Source organism: Dermacentor albipictus, chromosome 1 (assembly GCF_038994185.2).
Source record: "Dermacentor albipictus isolate Rhodes 1998 colony chromosome 1, USDA_Dalb.pri_finalv2, whole genome shotgun sequence".
NCBI lineage: Eukaryota > Metazoa > Arthropoda > Arachnida > Ixodida > Ixodidae > Dermacentor > Dermacentor albipictus.
In genome coordinates this window covers 322,352,260-322,364,548 of record NC_091821.1, presented here as the reverse complement: position 1 = coordinate 322,364,548, position 12,289 = coordinate 322,352,260, and the positions used below count along the sequence as shown (strand labels likewise).

General features: G+C 49.3%; 2 protein-coding genes across 5 annotated transcripts in view; one reads left to right on the top strand and one right to left on the bottom strand.

Annotated features, from left to right (window-relative positions):
- Window positions 1-12,289, top strand: part of Mettl5 (Methyltransferase like 5) — a 66,633-nt gene that overhangs the window by 6,554 nt on the left and 47,790 nt on the right. The window lies entirely within an intron of this gene.
- The window catches only part of LOC139054531 (phospholipid-transporting ATPase ABCA3-like), a 52,261-nt gene that overhangs the window by 4,161 nt on the left and 35,811 nt on the right, over window positions 1-12,289 (bottom strand). For 2 of the 3 annotated variants that reach the window (XM_070531630.1, XM_070531632.1), the window contains 5 exons: window positions 8,564-8,844; window positions 7,124-7,456; window positions 4,167-4,418; window positions 3,153-3,316; window positions 1,094-1,267 (listed from right to left, as the gene is read on the bottom strand). In XM_070531630.1, the coding sequence (XP_070387731.1) occupies window positions 1,094-1,267; window positions 3,153-3,316; window positions 4,167-4,418; window positions 7,124-7,456; window positions 8,564-8,844 (1,204 nt within the window). The remainder of the gene's footprint in view (window positions 1-1,093; window positions 1,268-3,152; window positions 3,317-4,166; window positions 4,419-7,123; window positions 7,457-8,563; window positions 8,845-12,289) is intronic. The other variant, XM_070531631.1, reaches the window with a different exon arrangement.

The window sequence follows — 12,289 nt, the reverse complement described above, 5'->3', positions numbered from 1 at the left end:
TATTCAGAGACCTGGATTGGGAAGAAATGGGGATAAAAGTTAATGGAGAATACCTTAGTAACTTGCGATTCGCTGATGATATTGCCTTGCTTAGTAACTCAGGGGACCAACTGCAATGCATGCTCACTGACCTCGAGAGGCAAAGCAGAAGAGTGGGTCTAAAAATTAATCTGCAGAAAACTAAAGTAATGTTGAACAGTCTCGGAAGAGAACAGCAGTTTACAATAGGCAGCGAGGCACTGGAAGTCGTAAGGGAATACATCTACTTAGGGCAGGTAGTGACTGCGGATCCGGATCATGAGACAGAAATAATCAGAAGAATAAGAATGGGCTGGGGTGCGTTTGGCAGGCATTCTCAGATCATGAACAGCAGGTTGCCATTATCCCTCAAAAGAAAAGTGTTTAATAGCTGTGTCTTACCAGTACTCACGTACGGGGCAGAAACCTGGAGGCTTACGAAAAGGGTTCTACTCAAATTGAGGACGACGCAACGAGCTATGGAAAGAAGAATGATAGGTGTAACGTTAAGGGATAAGAAAAGAGCAGATTGGGTGAGGGAACAAACGCGAGTTAATGACATCTTAGTTGAAATCAAGAAAAAGAAATGGGCATGGGCAGGACATGTAATGAGGAGGGAAGATAACCGATGGTCATTAAGGGTTACGGACTGGATTCCAAGGGAAGGGAAGCTTAGCAGGGGACGGCAGAAAGTTAGGTGGGCGGATGAGATTAAGAAATTTGCAGGGACGGCATGGCCACAATTAGTACATGACCGGGGTTGTTGGAGAAATATGGGAGAGGCCTTTGCCCTGCAGTGGGCGTAACCAGGCTGATGATGATGATGATGATGATAATAATAGCCTTTAAAATATTCCCGTTAGTGAAGCGAGTAATTGGGCTAGTTGGTGTGCCTTCATCTTGCAATGCGCCGTGAGCTATACCGACGAACCACTGAAAAAATGAAGGGTGATAGGAACGGCGGAGCGCAATGCGCTTAGTCGTTCTCGCTTATTGTGCCCTTCCGTTTTTCAGTGGTGTGTAGGAGACGGGATGTTTCCTACACAGCCGCCGCGACCTGCCCAGCGGTTCTCACAGCGTGGTGGCGAGCACGACCGCCTGGTCGTTGGCCGTGATGAAGGCGTCCACGGCCTGCCACATCTTGCGCGCCGAGATGGGATCGATTGCACTCGTCGGAGCGTCCAGCAACACCAGGCGCGGGGCCCCCAGCAACGCCATAGCGAGGCCGAGTTTTCGCAGGGACGAGCGGCTGAAATGAATCGCGGCGCAACTGGCTTTAAGCCGGGAAAGGAAAGCATTTTTTTATGCGAAGCATATTGCAATCACTCAGTTCAGCCTTTGGGCGCGGCCGCGCAGCCACCATTGAGGGTATGCGCCATTGTTCATTGCTGCGCGTCTCATATGTGGGTCTATTCTCTTTTAAGCTTGCTATGTTAGTTATTAAGTTGCTTCTATTTTGTTGTTTCTTCGTATATATATATATATATATATATATATATATATATATATATATATATATATATATATATATATATATATATATATCCAAGCAACAGCAGCTCAACAGGCTAAACAGTGGTTCAACAACTAAAATAAAGGCTAGTATGCTTCGCATCCTGGGCTTAACCTTATCTAAGCCACAGCCATTTTTTTTTTCCGGTTCAAAAGTCCGCACGCTTTCTTGTTTGTATAGCGCGAAAGAGTCACTGCAAGCAAGGTGCTGACTGTCAACTATATACACGTTGTATGTGGCACATCGTACTCCTGTGTATTGTGACGTCTACGCAGTCAACGAGAACACGAACCGGAAGGTGGGCTAGCGTTCAGGAACCGATCTATAGATAACGGAGGGTGACCCTGCTACTATTTAAACCCGTCTTTCGTTGAGGCGTGTGAGAAATTCCAGCACTGAAAAACACCATCGACGGTCCCTGCCGAGTGGCTTCAACCGCTCGACGTCCCGTCGGAGCTCATCTTTCACGTTGGCTTAGACTTACTTGGCCCTTTCCTTGTATAAACGTTTGGCAACAAGTGGGTTGCTGTGGCGACAGATTGCGTCACGCGCTATGCAATATACACGTAGCAATATAGACACTTTTACCTGCTCTGCGGCAGCAGTGTTCTTGTGATTCCAGAAAACTCCCGGTCATGCGTTCCTGCGGACCAATTTTGCCAAGAAAAACTAAGGGTTGCTCTGATAGGCAAATATGTAGGTACGTTCTCTTGATGCGTTCAATTCTCTTCTTTGTGAAGTTTTGGAGTTAAAACTAATTTATTAATACTTTCGAGGGTGTGGCGAAAATTGGCGCCAGCTGCATAGGGTCCTGCATATTTTACGGCTGTTGCAATTTGCTACTCTCTTCGTTACCCGATAAATTTGGCGGGCTCAAGTACGTTGCGAAATGTGTGTTTGAAATGTGTGTCCGCCATTGTCTGTGGGGGTCTCGTAAGTTCTCTTGCTTTTATCCGTTTAATTTAACCACCCGACTCATGACCAATCCCCCACTGTGGGTATGCTCCACAGTCACTCAACTCATAAACAAGAACAACAGTAAAACAATAAACGCACTTTGCCACTACAGGAATTTCTAGATATTGACGCTTCGACAAGGTAACAACAGAGGAACAAATGGGAGAGAGCAAGACGTATGAAACAGATATTCTCCCGAAGTGTCTTACAAGTGGTTCGCGCTAAGGAATAGTCGTGGTGGCTCAAATAAACTTTCTTAAAGCTATATAAACCTTCGCCACGAGTCTTTGTTCGCGTATATAACGCAACAAGTAAACAAATTAAGTGAAAGAAAACGTACCACTGAAACCGACACAATGTGAGCGCATATCTTCTAGTCTTCCCTCCAAGTTCAGTGACCCAAAGGTTGCTTTGCCTAAATAATAACGGCTTATTATGGCATTGTGACAACACCTTGCGAGCTCATTTTGTGGTTAAAGTACTCTGACAGAAGCAAAGTAGGTCACCAGGCGCATCGTCAGTATGCCCTGGCTCTTAGGTGCCGATCTCTTCCGGACACTCCGATGCATGCACCGCGTGCCGCCGCATTTTCCCATCAGCAGCCGTAGGAAGCTCTATGTGGCACACGGGCGCGCACGCACAGAGGACAAGGAGAAGAGCGCACCAGTAGTGCTCAGCGTGCTTGTCGGCTTCCCTGTCAAGGTCAACGAGTCGGAGCACGTGGTTCACCAGTGGACGCACGTTGCGGTTAGGCAGCAGCCTGAGAGCGGCCAGGAGCTCCAGGTGCTGCCGGGCCGTCAGCTCGGGCACATAGCCGCCGCTGCTAGGCTGGACGGGGAGAACGCAACGGGCAAAGGGCTCGAATACATTTCGTAGGTGAGCTTGTTGGTTATTCACTTGCGCGATACGAGCGCATATAGGGGACGGGGCAACACAACGAAGGCGACGCGACACACTGCCTTGTTGTGTCGTCTCTGTCTCCAGCGCTGGTATCGCACACGCGGTTCAGTCACACGGAAACCACAGCATTACAATGCAGTTATTTCCCAACGAGAACTCGCATCGGGTGGAACTCTGCGGTATGCACCAAATTTTTAAGATTTTACTGCGGTTTGAGGTACTTCCTGTCCGACCGTGATGTGTGTGTTGAGTGGGCTACTGCATGGGCTACTGAGCATGGGCTACTGAGAACTAAGACGTGGACCAACGCCGGCCCGGCGCCAGATATTTCGGAGGTGGCATCGGTGCCACGTCTTGCCGAGGCTAGCTATAAAAATTTCTACTGCGCTTTACGTCCAATATGGTACTATAGCCGAATGGTGCAGTGCTCGCCTCCAACGTGGTAGATCCAATAGCAGGAGTTCAGGACAAAGCTAGATATATTTCAACCTGTTGCTGATGTCGGGTGCTTAGTTAGGTTCCCGAGTTCCAAAAGAGCAAGTAGCGCGCCGTAAACAGCGATTAGCAGCAAAACTAATTAAATATAAACAGCCTTGAGCGAGCAATTAACGACCTTTTGATTACTATAAATGAGGCATGCAAGACCATTTCAAGATAGCACACAATTTTCCAGAAGCTCGGGAAACGAACACTTCAGTACATACATAATTTTTAGCTGAGGCCACCGCACTGACACCGATTTGGTGACGGTCGTCCACCAAGTGACGCGTTGGCATACCTGGTACCCGACGCGCGTAACGTAGCCGGCCCTCTGGGAGCGCAGGTCGTTTCCGTAGACGACGCATGCGCCGGCCGTGGGCAGCAGCTCTCCGGAGAGCATTCGCAGCATGGTGGACTTGCCAGCTCCACTTTGGCCCAGCAGGCCGACGCACTCGCCCTCCCGTACACTCAACGATACGCCGCAGACCGCATACTGGCCACCGAACCGGCGCTCCAGACCTGTCGCCTCCAGCACCATGTCTCCCTTCTCCTGCACGTGACAAAAAAAGTTTGGGAAAGAAAAGGGCGAGTCGACAGCTATCGACATCGAAGAAAGAAAAGGTCTTCTTGGGCGCATTATAGTACCAAGCGGCTTATTGTTTTGATTGCACTACCTTTTCAGTTCGGCTTATTCTTGCGCTAATTACGCATTTATATATCTATCCGTACATAACTTTACGATAACTTGGTGCACCCTTTTCACTTCATTTCGATGCCTGCTTCGTCATCCTACGTGCACTAGAAGGCCTCAAATCCTCTATTTTTACGAGAGAAAAGTGGCCAGATACCAAGATCCCATGAACTTCAAGTCGATCTGAAGTCTTTGAAGAAAACCTCGTCTTCAAAAAAGAGGGTCATCGATGGAGTACCTTGGTACCAATGATAGGCAGTGGTAGTTGACTTTTGCAACGACGTGGTTTCATCGCTGGTTGTTGTGACTTGTCGCTGTACACAATTACTTACGAAGTTGGGGTGAGCTTAACGTGTAGCTCGATTTCACGGGAAAATAGCTTTCGCTGTTAACTGCTAGTCCGAGCGTTTGCTTCGGTCACCTTTCTCCCCCCGAAGGAATAAGTATTTGCAACCAACTGTCGAACAACGAATTTATGTGACATAGCTAATCAAGCTTTCCTAATTGGGAAGGTGAGGACATACCGTGGCGAAATCAGCCGAAGAGCATGCGAAGGTTGTGGGATCGTTCCCCACCTGCGGCAAGTTGTTTTTTGATCCACATTCATTTTCCACTAATTTATCGTTTCTTTATTTCATTTATTAAGCACTAGTAATTTCCCCTATGTTGTCCTTGGTGTCAGTGTTTGTTGGCTTCTCATGATATGACTAATAAAAATCGGGCCCCTCGGTTAGCCCCTTTTCTTCTCGTTTATTACTGAATAAGCATGTCACTCGATTCATCCGTTGAGCAATCAAGAGTGGACGATACACAAGAGTAGGGTCACTTTGAAGGGCACAGCGCTTAATGTAATTTACAACATAAAATATTGTGCGGACTTTATTTATGTGTGCCGATTTTTGTGCAGCTCCTTTCCTATATGTCTGCCACGGTACACGAATTAAACGCTAGACGTCGCGCGTTGTTGTCGAGCGTCGAATATCGAGCCCAGTGGCTCCATTTCAGGCCCTTACATGAGGCCATGCACATACCAGTGTCCATTTTCTTTGCTATTTCACTTTGCTTGTTTGTGATCTATAGAGAAGAAATGCATTCTCATGCTTGCACGGCGGGTCCATCCGCATCTGCAGCTCCCCCGGATAAGAACAACGCCAACTTGGATACAAAGAAAAAGCGTTAGTCTCCTTAAAACATAAGCGCGTAATGTATGCATAGTCACGTTCGGTGCACATTGCGTACTTAGCCGCGTAGGTATAGAATAGATAATCCGCATTTTAATGCGTCAGCATTCCTTGGGCTCGTCGCGTGCTTTTTCGCGGCTATGTATGTATGTATGTATGTATGTATGTATGTATGTATGTATGTATGTATGTATGTATGTATGTATGTATGTATGTATGTATGTATGTATGTATGTATGTATGTATGTATGTATGTATGTATGTATGTATGTATGTATGTATGTATGTATGTATGTATGTATGTATGTATGTATGTAACCGCTTTCCCGCCTAATCTGGGTCACTTACAGTATATTGTCGCATGAGTAGCACATCGGGGGCTGCTGTGCTGAGGGAACAGAGCTCGAAGCTAACCGTCCGACCAACTTGGATCACCGAGTATGCGGCAATGTGCCGCTCTTCAACGAATCCCTTTAACGCCGACATAGGTAACTGTAGATGCGGGACTAGGTAGGTGCCACTGTTCAATGAAACAATTTGACGCCGACTTGGAGCGCTGGGTGCGCGCCAGCAGGCATGTGCCGCTCTTCAATGGTCTTTGATGCCAGCTAGCGTACCTAGGTTTGTGCCACTGGGAATGTGCTGCTCTACCATGACGAAAAAAAGATTCCTTAAATTTCTCCAATGCTGAGCGTTATCGAGCCCACGTCACAACAGTTCCTCCAAGACAGCAGCACAACGCTCTAGCAGGCTGCGCCACAAATGCACTGGATATGTGCGGCTTTTCAATGAACGTATTTCACGCCAACGCTTAGTGAGCAGCAGCGCCCCGAATGCGCTAGGTAGATGGCGCTCTTCAACGAACCTCTTTCCAGCTGTAGTAACTAAGTACGTACTACTGGGTGTGCGGCAAACGAAGGAATAATCATCAACGTCCGCAGGCACCGGTGCACTACGCTTGTCATCTCGGAGGCCGGGCCCTCACTTCTCGGCAGTGCCACTAGATGGCGCAGCGTGTCTAGAAAGAAGTGCAAGAGGGAAGCCCGGCTGTCGCATGGCTTGTTTCTAGGCGTTCGCACGCACCGAAGCGCCATGCATTTCGGAGGCCAAGCGCAAGCTTCTCGGTGGCAACGCTAGGTGGCGCCGAGCGTTCTAAGGGAAGCGCGAAACAGGAGTTGCGGTGCATTGCACACCTCATATATAACTCGTTTCGACGGTGGCAATACGTTGTGTCGCTATATTGATACGCAGGGTAAACGCATTACCATCGACAGTCATCGCGAGGTGGGTCGTGCCGAATTTTTTAAGTGGCATTGAAGGAAGCAACTAGGAAGAAGGAAACTTGGAAGGGGAGGAAAATGAAATGCATGCGCCAGCGCACACCTTGTACGGAGAGACCGGCGACGTGGGGTTCATGATGGTGGGGCTGGAGCGAATGCCGCTAGTGCCAGCACCAGGCACCGACGACTGCGGCAGCCTGACGGAGGCGGCGACCGGCTGCATGAGCCCACTCGCCTCGATGGCGGCCACCTTGTGACTGGTGGACGTGCCTGCCCTCCGCCAGCCCATGTATCTGAGCCGGTGCAGCAGCGGCAGCAGCACGGCGTCGCCCAGCGACGACAGCAACAGCGCGACGAAGCCGCATCCCAGCAGTGCGGCCATGTCGTATGTCAGGCTCGCATCTCTCGCGGTTAGATCCGGCCAGCTGGGCACCTCCTGACGAAGTCCCGACAAACTATTTAGCTCACACTTTAGCAAACACCACAACACACCATAAGTTATACACTTCTTAAACTTTACCGAAGCACGTTGTTGCGATTTCACGACATACCGGTTCCGACTCCCGAGCTGCCAAGTCGAAGTGGTACTCTTAATCGACAAAAATCCGGATTGGGAGGTCATGCGTACTTGTTCAACAAGGACATGTCAGCGTGTTCCCATATCTGGCGTAGAAAACAACGCTGTGCACTCACGAAGATTTTAAAGATGGTAATTCTGGCAGCACAAATTGTCCAAGTTGCAGTGGTCCTCTCAGCAATATAAATTATTTTAAGGGATTTCATTAGATACGAGACAGTTCCCCATCATAGTCAAACGTTAGGATATAAATTTGGGCGTGTTTCTTTTGCATGTTCAGACAAAAGGCGGCGAACACGACGACAATATACCAGAGGGCTTGCCCTGGAGGCCCGACCGCACCCCCTCGTTCCCTCCTTACCCCTCCCCTCCCCCCGGAGATGCCGGCACTTTATCCCCCCTCCTCTCCTACATATTTTGATGAGCTCCCTCCTCGTTGAGGCTGCCCTGGATCCGCCCCTGCGACGTAGATATATATCTCTACGTCGAATAACTACTAACAGCCAAACGAGGCGTGTGTGTGTCGTCGTCGAATACAGCCAAAAGAGGCGCATATATAGTATAGTGAGAAACTGTGCTGATATAAAAAATTTCTTTCACCGCACACATCCGTTTCACTTGTTTATTCATACTTTTTTTATAAGAAACTTATATAGAAGTTTCACCCTGGAGTAGCCGAAGATACGGTGTCCTAACTTACGTACAATTAAGTGGCAATTCATATAGTTGTTCTTTAAGCAAAAAAATTAAAGCATTGATAGGTTAACTTGTTCCACACAAGCCCATACAGACAAAAAATGAACACGCCTATACAGCTGGTGTCAATAGGTTCTTCTTTTGGAAGTTGCGGCTGTACACCTACAGCATTTTTCTACACCAACGACAACGCACGCGCATCACGGCGTTTCTTTTTACTTTTCTTTTTTGCGAGTAGGGTACACTGGTTATTGCCCATGGGTGCTGTACCTTCATCTCAAGCTCGTGGGCTCCAGGACAGCATAGGGCGAGCGCCTCGGCGGCGCGCGGCGCGATCACCCGCGGCTTCAGCTCTCTGCACAGGGCGACCCTCTGCCGGTCGGGCAGTTCGCACAGCTGGCTCACAGCGTGCAGTCGCAGCAACCTGGTGAGCCCGGCGCTGAGCGCAGCCGAAGGCACGGCGCGGGACGCCGATGTTAGCACTCGGCCCACGGGCGCCGCGTCCGGACCCTCGGCGTCCCACACGATCTCGAGCAGCGTCGGCACCACGCCTGAGTTCACGAACAGGGCGCGTCATGAGCACCACTGGGTGCTGACTGGCAACACTATGTGAAGTAACACGGCCAATCAGGCAGGGATTTCACACGAATCGGACAATGCCTAACTATCTGGCTTGTCGTGCGTGTTGCAATATAGATGTACGCAGGGCTCGTGTAAGGGCTCATGTAATGGCTAATAGCGAGTCGTGCTGCACAAAGTCGGCTCCAGAACCTTGGCAGTGTTGTCGTCGTGTCGAGTCAACACTGCGCAGATAACAAAGAACGTCCGAACGCCGTTTTCGCGCTCTCTCTTTCGTCACCTCCAACGCAGGCTGCACGCCACTGAGGTGAATGGCTTCAGGAATTAATTTGTAAAAACGGTCTAGAGTTGGGCTATCTCAGCCTGACTTCTGATTTGACCCTCTTGCGACGGGTTCGTACAAAGGGTTCTAAAGGAGCTTCTTTTACCCGGTACAACAAAACAATAGAGCGCGCAATATAGCGTATTGCTACCGCTTGCAGCTACGGCTTTATTGAGACTTTTCGCGGAGCAGTTCGTTTCTAGATGAATCAGATGGCGCTTTCGGCGCCGCGTCGCACGTTTCCACAGCGATATGCCGCACGAATACGAAACCATTACTTTTTATGCCCTGCTTCTGTGCGATCACCTGTCGGAAATGTAACTGGGTTTTCGCTAACGTGCTGTACTCCATTGATGCTGCAAAGTACAGTCGCGGACAGAATAAAATGGACCACGGGATCTCCGAAAACGTTCAATTCCCGAGCAGCCTGTAGTAGTAACCAGTAAAACTGCCCACGACAACGTTGTTAGCATATTCTAGTCGAGGTCCAAAATGCAAAAACCAGATTGCGTTGTGATGTTGCGGAGATATTCAGCTTTTTCTTAGATTTCATGGTCCATAATATTCTGTCCGCGACTGTACATGTAGAGCGGTGGATTAAAGACTTATGCAGTAGTTGGCTGCAAAAATAGTGACTGCATATTAAGGAATGAAAACGAATCTGCGCGACCAAGTTCCCGGACCGCTGCTACATAAGGACAACCTGTGTAGCCGGTCCTTCGCAATGCACCACTTTCCTCGAGGATAAAAATTCCAAGGACACCTAAGCACTTCTCATGAGTTGTAAATGAGAAAGCATTAGTGTCCATTTGAACGCCGCCGGGTGGTCCTTCGAATCTTGCGCTGCGCGTAATGTACCATAAATAGCGGTACGTACTGCTGCCCGAGCCAGCAAGCAGCAGCTGCCTGCGGTGCCAGCGCCGTATGCCATCGACGTCCTGCACCACGATACACCGAGGAAGCAGTAGCGGCCGCCACGGCAGGCAGGCGAGCGCAGTGGCTCAGTCCAGGGGGGGGGTGAAGAGAGAGAGAGATGGAGAGAGATGGAGAGAGATACGGACCACACGCCGGTTTCTAAGAGCGAGAGCGAGGGTGACGTGGCGTCACGGCTACACCCTCTCCACCTACGCTACGCCTGGCGTGCTAGCGTTGCAGCAGGTGTTCTCTTTCGCCCACTCTGCTCCGTTGAGGCGCGCTCGTGACGTGGCGTCGCAGCGAATGGGAATTTAGGTGCCGTTTCGCTGCTACAGACGCCGGCTCTTTCGCTCAATGGGCCACTTAATGCTTTCGCATCAAAATATTCACTCATCCGCCAGTGTTGTAGCGCCAATCTCCAAAGAAAGGACTTCAACCGTGGAGCATCGGCAAGAGTGACGTACTACCGCTCGTTACACAGTGACAAAGGGAGTAGCGCCGCTTCATCGCATGGTACGTTTCGCACACGTATCTACACACATTTACCCCAACTCGCACGCATACTTACGCCCACTGTATCGCCAACGTATCCAGAATAAGTGAATCGGCGCACACTTCAATAAATGCGCGGAAGCATGGGTGACGGTGATTACACCGAGAGCATACGGACGGTCGAAGCTGAATATCTCGCGGCGGTCTAGACCTCGGTGGCACAGGCGAAGGTTTTCTTTTATATTATTTTAACAACCTCACAATAATTTTTGTCCACAGGAGTAAGCGAGTTACTGGCGATAATACATCCTTGCTACGAGCTATTGCAATGTACAGAACAGCTACGTTACCAGCCTTGTGTACAGCAAGATCAAATCTGCCACAACTGCGCACACCCGCGAGCGATTAGGCAGAAAATAATCAGGTAGTGACCGCACCGAGGAATTTTACTGAGTCATAAACATTGCAAACCGCTGCTTAAAAGCGTTTGCTAAATAAAGAAAGAAGAGGCAAACATACTGATCGTGATTCAGTTGATAAGTGAAAGTTTGGATAACTTAGCGTATATTTTTAGCCCCGCTTTTAACAAGCTCCATATACGCTGGTCGCGTCGTTTTGACAATGCTTAATGAGCTTTGAACGCACTTTTGCATGTTTTATGATGCTGTGGCCAAAGCTTCGTGCCGTCCACCCAGTCACCGTCGACGATATCCCCCGATACAGAGGCTTGCTGTGGCGCACCGAGCGTCTTGCACATCCATTGTAAACACGGGGGCTACGGATGCAGCTGAGGCAAGCAATGGACGCGTCACCACGTGATCAAACATGGAAGTGCGCACGGGATTTCCGCGAAAAGGGTCTATACTGCCCCGTGAGTCATGAGGGTCTAGCGCGCTATCTATATATACCTGTACTATTAATTAATGAAGGAAAAATCAGACATCCACCCGCTCGTAGCAAATGCTACAAAGGAAACCCATACGGGCTCCTCGCAAGGACAGTATCGCATTTGAAGAAAAATTCGTCCTGGTCCGGGACTCGAACCCGGGACCACCGCTTTTCAGGGGCAGCCGCTCTACGATCTGAGCTAACCAGGGCACTAGCAGATGGCAGGGTGAAGTCGAATTTGTCTTCAACTCGCAGCAAAGGCAAGCGTTTGACCAAATAGTTCTGCTGAAACGCGCAAGGTGGAGAGAAGTAAGTAATTAATACCTGTACTATGTATACTTGTATTATGTATGTTGATCGTTGTTAAACGCGCTTTCGGCTCGTGGAAGCAGCGGTAGGGCAACAACGCAGTATAGGAGGCTCCGTAAGCGAATATTTGAATGCTCGACATGACGACTTCACGTAACGATGGCGCTTTGCAGCAACCGCCTGGCATCCATTTCTGTGAATTATGTCTTCACTCTGAAAGTCAGTAATAGGCGCAGAAACTCATCTTCGTTTATCAATACGAAAGCGGCTATGGCAGCAAAACACGGGTGAGCGATGGCACAGCGACCATCCCATTATCTTCTAGCAATCGTCTTCACCATCCTTCTTTATTTCACCTGGTAAAAATGATGATGCTTCCTTGGACGCACTGAGCAGAAGTTTGTCGGAACTAGCACAGATTTCTGTGCTAGTATCGTACTGATGAGTCTAAGGTCCATCGATTACCCCCCCCCCCCCCCCCCAACAGTGTG